Source organism: Piliocolobus tephrosceles, chromosome 6 (assembly GCF_002776525.5).
Source record: "Piliocolobus tephrosceles isolate RC106 chromosome 6, ASM277652v3, whole genome shotgun sequence".
Classification (NCBI taxonomy): domain Eukaryota; kingdom Metazoa; phylum Chordata; class Mammalia; order Primates; family Cercopithecidae; genus Piliocolobus; species Piliocolobus tephrosceles.
In genome coordinates this window covers 6,687,418-6,700,322 of record NC_045439.1, presented here as the reverse complement: position 1 = coordinate 6,700,322, position 12,905 = coordinate 6,687,418, and the positions used below count along the sequence as shown (strand labels likewise).

General features: G+C 40.7%; 1 protein-coding gene across 5 annotated transcripts in view; it reads left to right on the top strand.

The window, feature by feature from the left end:
• EML1 (EMAP like 1) overlaps window positions 1-12,905 on the top strand; it is a 207,151-nt gene that overhangs the window by 159,060 nt on the left and 35,186 nt on the right. For all 5 annotated transcript variants that reach the window (XM_031935739.1, XM_031935740.1, XM_023205610.2 and 2 more), the window contains 3 exons: window positions 2,335-2,484; window positions 3,416-3,485; window positions 6,300-6,410. In XM_031935739.1, coding sequence (XP_031791599.1) covers window positions 2,335-2,484; window positions 3,416-3,485; window positions 6,300-6,410 — 331 coding nt within the window. The remainder of the gene's footprint in view (window positions 1-2,334; window positions 2,485-3,415; window positions 3,486-6,299; window positions 6,411-12,905) is intronic.

The following is a 12,905-nucleotide window of genomic DNA, read 5'->3' as shown; positions in this document are numbered from 1 at the left end:
AAAAGAAATAGCTGTGATTCTGGCTCAAATACATATTCATTGTTTTCCTGAAAAGAAAATATGAAGATGTTATATGATTGTATGAGTGATATTTTCTTTGTCAGGAGAAAATGAATCACTAGTTTCTGGTCCTAATTTTATTCTTTCCGAAAGAATGACAATAGTAGTTAGAAATATATAAAGAAGCAAACAGTAAAAATAATCAAGAATGGGTAGAATTTTAGATTCTAATGAGAACTGATTTTTTTTTTTTTTTTTTTTTTTTTAAGAGATAGAGTCTCCCTGTGTTGCCCAAGCTGTACTTGATCTCCTGGACTCAAGCATTCTGCTCGTCTCAGCTTCCCCAAGTGCTGGGATTATAGGCATGAGCCACCATGCCTGGTCAAAAGCCAGTTATTTTTAACAGGAGCTATCATATTTAGTCAACTTTTCAGGGACAGATGGAAAACTAGGCGCTGTCTATATTTATAAGGAAACAACAGTGACAATGCAAGAAAATATTGTCCTTATGATTGAGGAAATGGGAGTATCCAAAATTGAAACTAAACCACATTGGCAAAAAAGTTTTTAAACCCAAGGAAAGAGGGGTACCCTGAAATGAGGACTAGCATTCTCCCCTTAAACCAACTGTGGCCTAACTTCAAGTGTGACCTTTACTGAAGGGATGATAGAAAAATATGAATACCAAAGTACTGAATGAAGGGAGTCAAGTGAATGACGTAAATGAAATTGACATGCCATGTAGATATCATCCTACTACTAAAAATACAAAAAATTAGTTGGGCGTAGTGGTGGGTGCCTGTAGTCCCAGCTACTTGGGAGGCTGAGGCAGGAGAATGGCGTGAACCCGGGAGGCAGAGCTTGCAGTGAGCCAAGATGGCGCAATTGCACTCCAGCCTGGGCAACGGAGCGAGACTGCATCTCAAAAAAAAAAAAGAAAGAAAAAGAAAGCTAGCTACAGTGATGCACCCCTATAGTCCCAGCTGTACAAGAGGCTTAGGTGGAAGGATCCAGGAGTTCCAGTCCAACCTGGGTAACATGGCAAGTCCCTGTCTCAAAAATACATATATTCATATCAATCAAAAAGGGTCCCCAAAAATATAGGCCAGAAAAATCTGAATCACCATATAACTAACGTTCTTGAAACAGAGGTGCTGGCAGCTTCATTGCATGAGGTTTGGAAAAGTGAGATTCCAGGGGAAAAAACAACTGAAAGATAAGAAAATAGAAACTGTGAAAAAGGTGAATTAAATGTTGATTATTTTTCCATTTATTTCCATGTTCTTATTACTTTAGAGGAAGCCTGCAGAGACCACCTTTCAGTCTATGCAGATTTTAAGGCCAAAAAGAAAATTTTTTTTCACCCTCAAACATTTATTGAGTACCTGTTTAATGCGAAGTGTGGAACACAAATTATAAGATGTTGGTTTAAATTGAAGCTGTTGTGACTTCATTTAGAATAATTACTATTTGAGATTATGGAATCATATTCTTTAGAAATGTTTAAAAATTACCACCTGTACCTAAATTTCTCCCCCAAAATACTTTTTTTTTTTTTCAAATTCAAATGTCATAGGCATTTACCTGCACCTGTTTTGGAATCTATTTTGATACATAAAATTGAAGTGCTTCAGCTTGCCTTTAAGTCAGTAGTGGTTTATTAAACGGTTGTATCACATCTGGAAAACATTATTCAAAACATTTATTCAGCCTACTTCCTGTTCATATTTTAGAAGATGTAAAGCAATGAAATTTGCTCTAAATAAATGGCAATTTTGGGGCCATTATTTGGCATTTTGCCAGGTTACTTTTTACATCCAAGTTCAAGTGATACTTTGTTCTCAAAATAATTTTCAAGGTTTGGAAGTATAATGCGAAAGTTTTAACAGGGATTCTTATCCCAAAGGATCTGATAAGCCTGTTTTTTTGTTGTTTTTTTTTTTTAACCTTTTATGCATGTTTGTGTGCACGTGTGTGTGTCATTTGTACCCTTTGTAAGTACTTTTACCATGTTTAAAAAAGGAATTTTTTAGTAAAAATTTAGCTCGATTGCAGTAAAAAAAATTAATAATTGACTCAATAGCTTTCTCAAAATAAAACCAAATCCTTGTAAAAATATGTATTCACATTACATCAATGACTGTTTCCAACTTTACTGCATGCCTTTTGGGGGTCACATGTATTCGTCACCGAATATTTGCAACTTAATGTTACTTAAATTAGTGACACTGATGGTAATAGTTATATGGTATTTTATTGCCTGTGCCTGTTGAATAAAGCTGATGTTTTGTCAGCTCTTAAAGGGAAAAAAAATTTGTCTTGACATCCGCAAAGCTATGGGTACAGGGGTCGAGACTGCCGTAACAACCTGTACTTGCTTCCGACGGGAGAGACCGTCTACTTCATCGCGTCCGTAGTGGTGTTATACAACGTGGAGGAGCAACTGCAGAGGCATTACGCTGGCCACAACGATGATGTGAAGTGGTAAGTCCTGAAACAGGTCATTCCTGCTACTCGGAAGGCTGAGGTGGGAGGATCGCTTGAGGCCAGGAGTTCCAGACCATCCTGGGCAACAGTGAAACTCTGTCTCTAAAAAAATAAAAATACATGTGATTCCTGTTGCACAGGTGGAAAGCGCATTAGCAGAACACGGTCAGTATTGGGACCTAACTAAAGAGAAGGAGGAGGGTCTGAGGAAATGTGGTCTTTGGGAGAGCTCTTCTGTTTGGTCTCCTTGTGGTCTGCTCGCTGCTGCGCTCCGTGAGACACCTCTCATGTTTAGTTTTCCAGCCTCACCAACACATGAGCTTCACGGACCGCATTGTCTCAACTAAGAGCACCACCTCTTTGGAGGCCTTCTTAACACATCATGTGTTAAAGGCTTCTAATTTGGGTCTTTATTTTTTGGTAAACATAAAAACGTGTTGCTCAGGTTTGCGGCTGAGTCGGCTCTTCCCATAATTCATTTATAGCTTTTGGTAGGCATTTTACATATCTTGGAAGGATGGATGCATGAAGAGATGGATTTATATATTTGTCCTGGTTCCTTGGTCAGTGATAAAAATCCTGTTGGCGAAAGATGGTATTTTTCCTATTTATGTACTCAACATGAATTTTTAATAAAGGTTGTAGACTAATGTCGTGGTTCTGAGGTTGAAATGGTATTTTCCCAGCAGAGGATGCTTTTTCCTTAAGTTTGAAAATTCTTGAGCAGAAATAAGGGAATTAAGATTCAATGAATTAGGCACTAGTTGTTTCCTAACGTTGTAGTGCTCAGAGAATTTGTCATGAGTCTGTAAGAAGTTAGGCATTACATATTTCTTATATTTAAATCTTTGACTAGATTATATTTGAACAAGGGAAAAGTAAAACTTACCTGCGACATGTAGATGTTTTATAAATATCCTTTTGTTAGCCTAGCAGTTCATCCTGACCGGATCACGATAGCAACAGGACAAGTCGCAGGCACCTCGAAGGATGGAAAAGTGAGTTACGTTACCTTTTCATTGTTTCATAATAAACTGGTAACACAAAGTAATTTTTAGAAGACATTGTGCTGCCGAGTAAGGCTGCTTAGATATAATTATGGTATCTGAAAACTTCTGAACCCCTCACTAGAATTTTTTATTATAAATTAGAAGACTTACTGTGAGGCAGGGTGCAGTGGCTCACGTCTGTAATCCCAGCACTTTGGGAAGCCGAGGTGGGCGGATCACAAGGTCAGGAGAGCGAGACCATCCTGGCTAACACGGTGAAACCTCGTCTCTACTAAAAATACAAAAAAATCAGCTGGGCGTGGTGGTGGGCGCCTGTAGACCCAGCTGCTCGGGAGGCTGAGGCAGGAGAATGGTGTGAGCCCGGGAGCGGAGGTTGCAGTGAGCTGAGATCGCACCACTATGCTCCAACCTGGGCGACAGAGCGAGACTCCAAAAAACAAACAAACAAAAAATACAAAAATTAGCCAGGTGCGGTGGCACATGCCTATAGTCCTAGCTACTCAGGAGGCTGAAGCAGGAGAAATACTTGAACCCAGGAGGTGGAGGTTGCAGTGAGCCAAGATCATGCCACTGCACTCCAGCCTGGGTGACAGAGAGAGACTAAGTCTCAAAAAAAAAAAAAAAGACTTACTGTGACCTTAAAAATCCCTGGAGCTCATCTTAATTTCATCAGATTTTTAGATAGCATTGTTCTGAACAAAGAATTCACTAATTCTTAAAATGTTTATTTATACGGTAAGCGTTAAAAATATGAAGGTAAACATTTAATGAAGTTAAAATTATAGTAAATAATAATTTGAATATACAACATTTTGCTAGATTTCAGCCACCCTCTGCCCTGTCCTGTGAATGTCCTTTAACAGTCGTGACTTTAACCCATGGAGTTTGTGTCTGTGTGCAAGTCACAAAAGCTACTAGGAGGTTTTTAGCACAAATTTTGCAAGCACTTCAGCAAGACTTTAATTTGCATTTTAAGGCGTTAGAGAGGGAGCTTGTAGCTTTTTTGATAGCTACTTTTATATAGCTTGTTATTGCATAATATTTTATCTGAAACTAATTTCTTTAAGTACATACATTTTATCAACATGTTTTCATCCAGAAAAAATGAATACTACCATGTTTCAGAAAATATTTTAGTAACATTGGATTTTAAATATTAATCTTATGCTATTTTCTGGTTCTTTTTGTTTTGTTTTGTTTTGTTTTGAGACAAGGTCTCACTCTGTTGCCCAGGCTAGAATGCAGTGGCACAATCACGGGTCATTGCCACCTCTGCCCCCCAAGCTCAGGTGATCCTCCCACCTCAGCCTCCTGAGTAGCTGGGAGTACAGACGCACGTCACCTCACTGGTTAATTTTTGTATTTTTTGTAGAGACAGCGTTTCACCACATTGCCCAGGCTGGTCTCAAACTCCTGGGCTCAAGTGATCCACCCACCTCAACCTCCCAAAGTACTGGGATTACTGGCATGAACCACTGTGCCTGACCTCCATTAATATTTTATACTTGAAAAGAGTTAACAGAAATAATGGAAATCAGACCACTATTATGTAAATAAATTCACTTAAATTGAATGGGTCTTTCAATCTTTTTTTGTTTAATGTTAAATGGCTTAGAAAAATTATTTGAATTTAATAGTAAGCCATTTGTTCCTCCCTCTAGTGGCTTAAAAGTATATTTCAGTTTCTGGTATTGAAATTGAATTGGTACTTTAGAACCAGAGAAAAATGTTATAGCTATCTTTCAGTTTACCCATAGAGAAATCCAGAGAGACCTAGTGAATGCCTGCAGACACCCAGCTACTTAGAGATTAGACTGAACTAGAACCTGGTTCACCTAACGCCTGCCTAGTGTTTCTACTAGGTCCAATGCCAGCACCTTTTCTTATTGATAAATCTACTGGTTGCTCTATGATGCTTCCTTCTATTAAGGAAGAGAAAAATTAACATAAATAACCTGGGAACATAGTTGAGAGGATTTTAACCCAATTATAATAATTCTAAATCTTATTTGTACATAATTGATGCCCGTTTTGCCCAAGAATGTTAAGCTGTCTTTTTTTTTTTTTTTTTTTTTTTGAGATAGAGTTTCACTCTTGTTGCCCAGGCTGGAGTGCAGTGGTGCAATCTTGGCTCACTGCAACATCCACTTCCCGGGTTCAAGCGAGTCTCCTGCCTCAGCCTCCCAAGTAGCTGAGATTACAGGCATGCATCACCACGCCTGGCTAATTTTTTGTATTTTGTAGAGACAGGGTTTCACCGTGTTGGTCAGGCTGGTCTTGAACTCCTGACCTCAGGTGATCCACCTGCCTCAGCCTCCCAAAGTGCTGGGATTACAGGTGTGAGCCACCACGCCTGGTCTGTTAAGCTCTTAATATTATTTGGTGGTGACCATCTTATGAACTTAGGCATGGTGACACCTTAGCAACAAAACAGACTTTAAAAGAATAACCCATATGTGAGATTCCATTTTACTTGTCATTTTTTCATTTCTAAAATTCAGACACATTTAGATGCACAAAGTAAAGTGTCAGTTCCCATGGTACTGTTGTCAAAAATTGGCCATTCAAATTTCAAAACCCGGTAGACCTCTCCTTACTGTTAAATTATCAACAAGGCCCTCCACCTCCTGAAGCCATTGGGAATGTTTTATTTACATAAAAAGGCAGACTCCTGAAATGCAGAAAAAGCTCTTTTGTTTTGACAAAGTCCGAGTTACTGTCCAAGCAATCGTGTAGCTTAATGGTAAAGACACATGTGTATCCCCCTCACAGTTGATGGCTCTGTGTTTTTTTTCTAAATAGCAATTGCCCCCACATGTGCGCATCTGGGATTCTGTGACATTGAATACTCTCCACGTCATTGGAATAGGTTTTTTTGACCGAGCAGTCACCTGTATTGCATTCTCAAAATCTGTAAGTACGTGCCATGTGGGTATTGCAGTCTTCTTCCACAGGAAGTAGAGAATCAACTCAGGGTTGAAGAGGGGGAGTTGACACACTTGATACCTGCCCCAGTGTATGTACAGATTTGGACTCTGAAACATTCCTGCTTCCGAGGACCTCTCAGTCAGAGGTCATATGCATGTCTCATCAGGGACACACACTTCCAATCAGACATCTCCAGCCACATGGGTTTGGTGATGAAAACAGACCCCCAGAGACGTCGTCCTCACTTTCCTTGAGGCTGTTTGTGTGCTCTGGCCTTGAATTTTGCCTGCTTCTTTTGAGGGTGGCTCCAGTGTGTCTGTCTCTGCCATCCTGCTACTGGAAAGGGGTCCCAATCCAGACCCCAAGGGAGAGTTCTTGGATCTCTCATAAGAATTCAAGGCAAGTCCATAGAGTAAAGTGAAAGCAAGTTTATTAGGAAAGTAAAAGAATAAAAGAATGTCTACTCTATAGAGCAGTCCTGAGGGCTGCTGGTTGCCCATTTTTATGACTATTTCTTGATTATATGCTAAACAAGGGGTGGATTATTCATGCCTCCCCTTTTTAGACCATATAGGGTAACTTCCTGACGTTGCCGTGGCATTTGTAAACTGTCATGGCGCTGGTGGGAGTGTAGCAGTGAGAACGACCAGAGGTCACTCTTGTCGCCATCTTGGTTTTGGCGGGATTTAGCCGGCTTCTTTACTGCAAGTGGTTATATCAGCAAGGTTTTTATGACCTGTATCTTGTGCCAATCTCCATCTCATTCTGTGACCTAGAATGCCTAACCATCTGGGAATGCAGCCCAGTAGGTCTCAGCCTCATTTTACCTAGCCCCTATTCAAGTTGCTCTGGTTCAAACGCCTCTGACATTTCTCCCCTCCCTTTTATAAGAGAATCCTTAATCCTAAGGGTTAAGGGACAAAGATCCATCTTCTGTAACTTCTTCAGGCTGAATAGGGGTGATGATATTCCTGCCTAACTGTTAGGGTCTCTTGTATTTGGGGTAGAGAAGAGCTCAGTCAGAAAGCATGAGTTTGGCAAGGTGATATCTGGGAGATTAATAAGTGTTCAACTTAAGAAAACATTGAGTAAGCTTATCCTGTATTCCTACACAAAGAGTACAACAGCAATATATTCCACAACAGTAAAACAAAATAAACAAAATTATCCCAAGTAAACTAAGAAGGCTTTTTATTAACTGGGCAACTATTGGAACCAAGCTGATATGGGGGTCTCTAGCTGATTCCAGTGTCTCCAGAATTAGAATACTGATCCAGATATTTATATTACCCATCACTTTTATTTATTCTGAGCAGCAGTCAGAAATCACTGGTTGGTTCACAGGAATAAGCAGGGTTAGTCTAAATTGCAGAAAAGAATTAAAAACAACTGTTGAAATTAGAATCTAATAACAAATGTACCATAGTTCTTGAAACATAATTTCTCTCTCCAGTCTCCCATTTTTACTAAAGACAAACCATAAGAGGACTGATTTGTTTGGAAACATAAGCCTTAGTCTTATATACTTGGCTTGATTATTGTATAAAGTACAGCAAGAATAATTATTTTTCACATAGGCTTTTTAAATTGCCTTTGATGGAACTCTGTTCCATAAGGAATCTCAGATAAGACCTTTTTCAAAGCAAGCCCAGCCATAGGTTTATATCCTCAAATACCTATGGGTTGGGTAAATTCCTCTCCTCTTGGGGGGTCCCAAGATAACTTGGGGCTCCTGGGCCTGTGAGAAAGTGACATTCTTTACTTACCGCAGGTCAGGAACCCTTTACAGGGACTATGGAGACAAGGTACAAGGCCAGTTTCCCCCAAGGGTCTTCTATGGACTCTACAATTCAAATTTGATTCCTTAAAGGAAAGCATGCCATTCCTGTCAAAAAAATAATCAGTTTCTCCAGTTGTGTCCTGTTACAAACAAAAACAAATTCTTTACAATTATGCAATTAACTATATTGCCATAAATTAAGAATACTCACAAATAGTTTCTAAATTCTGGAGAAATCAGGTAGAGAGAAATATATGCTTCAAATTTTGTTCATAGCAGTATACTTTACTTAATTGTTAAAAGCTCTAAATAGCTCAAAAGAAAAGTTTTCTTGACTTTGAAAAAAACAAAGGATCAGCAACATTTTAAGCACAGTCGAAAAAGATGACTTCAGTCTTCTATTAGTTTGGTTCATGCAGTTAACTCCTGTTCTGCTTGATATTCAGGAACATTTCAGCTCTCCATGAGAGTCCTGAATGTTTTTTCCTCTATTCTAATGTTACAACTTCGAAAGTAATCAGAAACTTGCTTGCATTCAAGAGCACTTGTTAAAGGCCTATATCTGATTATAAGCCACCTTTTAAATAGGACCCAAACAAGACAAGAATTGTCTGTAGATGACAAAAAGTCTTAGGACAGCCACAGTTAAAGCCACAATTGGCAAGGAAATTTGGTTACTCCTGGAGCACACAATAATTTAACATAACAAGTACAACTATTAATAACATACACTAAGTCATATCAGAATTATAGGAGTTTCACCTAATTTTGGAACACATACCAATAACATATTTATACAAATACAGCCCAAAGAAAGCCAATTTCCTATTTGACAATGCTTCCTGTATGACTTTTATACCAAATAAGCCAAATTTCACCTTTATATTTGTGTACTATTGATGTTAAATATTCTTAATAAAACCTCATAGATAAATCTATTCTTTTTTTTTTTTTTTTTTTTTTTTTTTATTAATGAGTCTCACTCTGTCACCCAGGCTGGAGGGCAGTGGCATGATTTCAGCTCACTGCAACCTCCACCTCCCACGTTCAAGCAAGTCTCCCACCTCAGCCTCCCTAGGAGCTGAGATTACAGGTGTACACCACCACGCCCAGCTATTTGTTTGTATTTTTAGTAGAGACAGGTTTCACTATGTTGGCCATGCTGATCTTAAACTCCTGACCTCAAGTGATCCACCGGCCTCGGCCTCCCAAAGTGTTGGGGTTACAGGTGTGAGCCATCATGCCTGGCCAGTCTATTCCAGTATGACCAGTATGACCATAAGGTAAGATTTTTATAAACCGTTTATTAATCCTTTACAATTTTTGTTAAAAAGCAGGTCATTGCTCAGAGAAAAACCTGTTGTGCTTTTATTCCAATGTTTAATTTACAGAAAAATTGATTAATACCCCTTTAACTTTAGCCAATATGTTCACACAGAATTTCTTTTACAAGATTAATTTTTCACAAACTTTTGACAACTTGCTTTAACTTTCAGCTTTATCCTGTCTAATTTAAAACAATAATTTAAGTTTTTAATCTAGGCAAAAATAATAATAATAATCCACCTTTCCATGCCTTCTTATAATCTATTACCAAAACACATTTCACTTTCTTTGTACACCTTACATGTAAAACTGTTTTTATTTCCCAAAACTTACTTAAGTCATGTGAACTGAAGGCATTACACTTTTTACTTTTCTTACAAAATATCTGATTTAAGCTCTTATTATTATACCAGTTAATCAAAGCTCTTTCATATACAAACATCACACACATAATACATGTAAATACACAGACAGAAAATAAAGAACTCATTCCCTAAGCCAGGAATTGAACCCTGATCCCAGGCTGCCATTGTGATGGCAGAGACCAAGACAAAGTACTGCCACATAGTTACAAGGTCAAGCTCCCAAGCACCTGAAACAAGATAAAAGAGAAACTTTATCCAGATTTTTTTCAGGAACCTGCCGCAAAATTTATAACTGACCAGTTTGCTGTGCTACCTTGGAGAGTGGACTTACAGGGTCTTAGGCCCACATTTTATCCTATGGTACCCCTCTTTATGACAGAACGATATAGAAAGACAAATTTATAACACAAAGTACGACAGATTCTCTGCAGCTTAAGATTACCCTCACAAATCCTGTTTTCCCTTTAATCAAAACTTTACAGGAGATAAACAGTGATTTTTACCATTCATTCAACCACTTTGCACAGAGAGAGGGAGGTAGAGCAAGGCCAGAAGTCTGACTGGTAAGAAATTCTTACTCTTTTGCTGGCGTGGCAGGCTTCTGGGTTCCCTTTCCCTGAGGCGGCCCTAGTGATCCGGCTGGCTGCACCACAGCCCTGGGGGCCAAGCCACATCATAAAGGAAAATTATCTTTTTCCATCCTGGCCAGAGCAAAATATGTGTGACGAAACATGGACATTAGCCATTCAGCTTAGCGCCCAATATCAAACTGGCAAGGCTCAAACATGCCTCTGGTTGGCCCCATCATTGTTAATCCAGCCTCCAACCAGGAGTTTCAACTTATGGTCTCTGGGCGAGATGGTGGCCCTGAGTAATAGAAAACATAAGAAAGGGAAAGGAGAGAGAAAAGCATTGCCTGTGGCAGGGCGGGGAAGGCAGAGAGCTCAGGAAGGCCAGAGAAAGACCTGCCCACTGCAGCGACACTCAAAAGTTCAGGTGGCTCCTTGTTGATAACAAAGGGATCTTTTCCAGCATTCCCATCAGCTCTCAAATTTCCCCTTTTGGGGAGGAAAAAGCCCCCCATGTCCCATGATCTTGTACATGCCTAATTCTGTCACTCTTAGACATCGGCAAAGAGTGCAAGGCAGATTAATCCAAAGATAATAGCAGTTAACATCCCATAGTGCCAAACCTGTTCTTAGCTGAAAGGGGCTTTACTGAGAGGGGCCTCTCACCCCCTAAATCTTAGGAAGGACTCTAACCTTCCGAAGTTGGGCCTCGAACCCAAGGTCTGTCAGGCGTCCTTGCCTTTTATTAATAGGGGCATTTAACTCACTCTGTCTTAGGAGAGACTCCTAAGTTGGGCCTCGAACCAAATCCCAGGTATATGCACCCCACTTACCCAAAATCAGCCATTCGGTGTGTAAAGATGATTTTTCTTTGCGTTGGGGGTCTCTTCAGTGTCATCCCTTTGGGGTTCATCAGAAAGATGTTACCAGACCCCACCACTTACTAAAGTTAGCCTTTGGATCGGAGGTCTCCTCAGTATTGTCCCTTCCGTGGTCTCCAGAAAGATGTCACCGGACCCCACCACTTACCCAAAGTCAGCCTTTGGGTTGGGAGTTTCCTCAGTATCGTCACTTCATGGTCACCAGAAAGATGTGACCATAAAGGGGTCCCCATCCAGACCCCAAAAGAGGGTTCTTGGATCTCACGCAAGAAAGAATTCTAGGCAATTCCATAAAGTGAAAGCAAGTGTTTTAGGAAAGTAAAGGAATAAAAGAATGGCTACTCCGTAGACAGAGCAGCCCCAAGGGCTGCTGGTTGCCCGTTTCGTGGTTATTTCTTGATGACGTACTAAACGAGGGACGGATTATTGAGGCCTCCCCTTTTTAGAGCATATAGGGTAACTTCCTGACGTTGCCGTGACATTTATAAACTGTCATGGCGCTGGTGTGGGTGTAGCAGTGAGGACGACCAGAGGTCACTCTTGTTGCCATCTTGGTTTTGGTGGGATTTAGCCGGCTTCTTTACTGCAAGCTGTTTTATCAGCAAGGTCTTTATAACCTGTGTCTTGTGCCAACCTCCTATCTCATTCTTTGACCTAGAATGCCTAACTATCTGGGGATGCAGCCCAGTAGGTCTCAGCCTTATTTTACCCAGCCCCCATTAAAGATAGACTTGCTCTGATTCAGACGCCTCTGATAAGCCCAACGTGGCTGGCAGGCAGCCTGGCCACAAGCAGGGATTGGACAGGGCCTTGTTGGCTTCCAGGATTCCTTAGGACATACTGGTTCAGCAGACCCACCCCACACTCTTTTAAACCACTTCAACCACTTCAGAAACCCATATTCACATGCATGTGCACGTGCTCCCATGAAAAGATCCCCGTGTACTCAGGCTTCCAGAGCCGAGGCCTTGTGCAGCCCTGCAGCAGCCACGTTCACAGCCCCTGTGCCATGCCTGCTGCGGGCACTGTCTGCTCTAGGAGGTTCTCTTGTTTTCATGCAACCCAGTGGTGAAGAGACACCCCCCTGGCCCCTCTCTTCCCCAACTCCTGTTTCTTCATTCCCCATCATTTACCTGCTCTTTCTGTCTGGTCAAGAAAGCATGTCTTGGCTGGGCACAGTGGCTTGGCCGGGCACAGTGGCTCACACCTTCTAACCAACACTTTAGGAGTCTGAAGTAGTAGGATTGCTTGAGCCCAGGAATTTGTGACCAGCCTGGGCAACATAGGGAGATCCCATCTCTACAAATAATAATAATAAAAATTATCTGGGAGTGCTGGTACACACCACGGTCCCAGCTACATGGGAGGCTGGGGTAGGAGGATTGCTTGAGCCTGGGGAGTCAAGGGTGCAGAGAGCCATGATTGCACCACTGCACTCTGACCTGGGTGACAGAGCAAAACACTGTCTCCAGAAAAAGAGAGAGAGAGAGAGAGAGAAGAAAGAGAAAGAAAGAGAGAGAGAGAGAGGGAGGGGAAAGAGAAAGAAAGAAAGGGAGGCG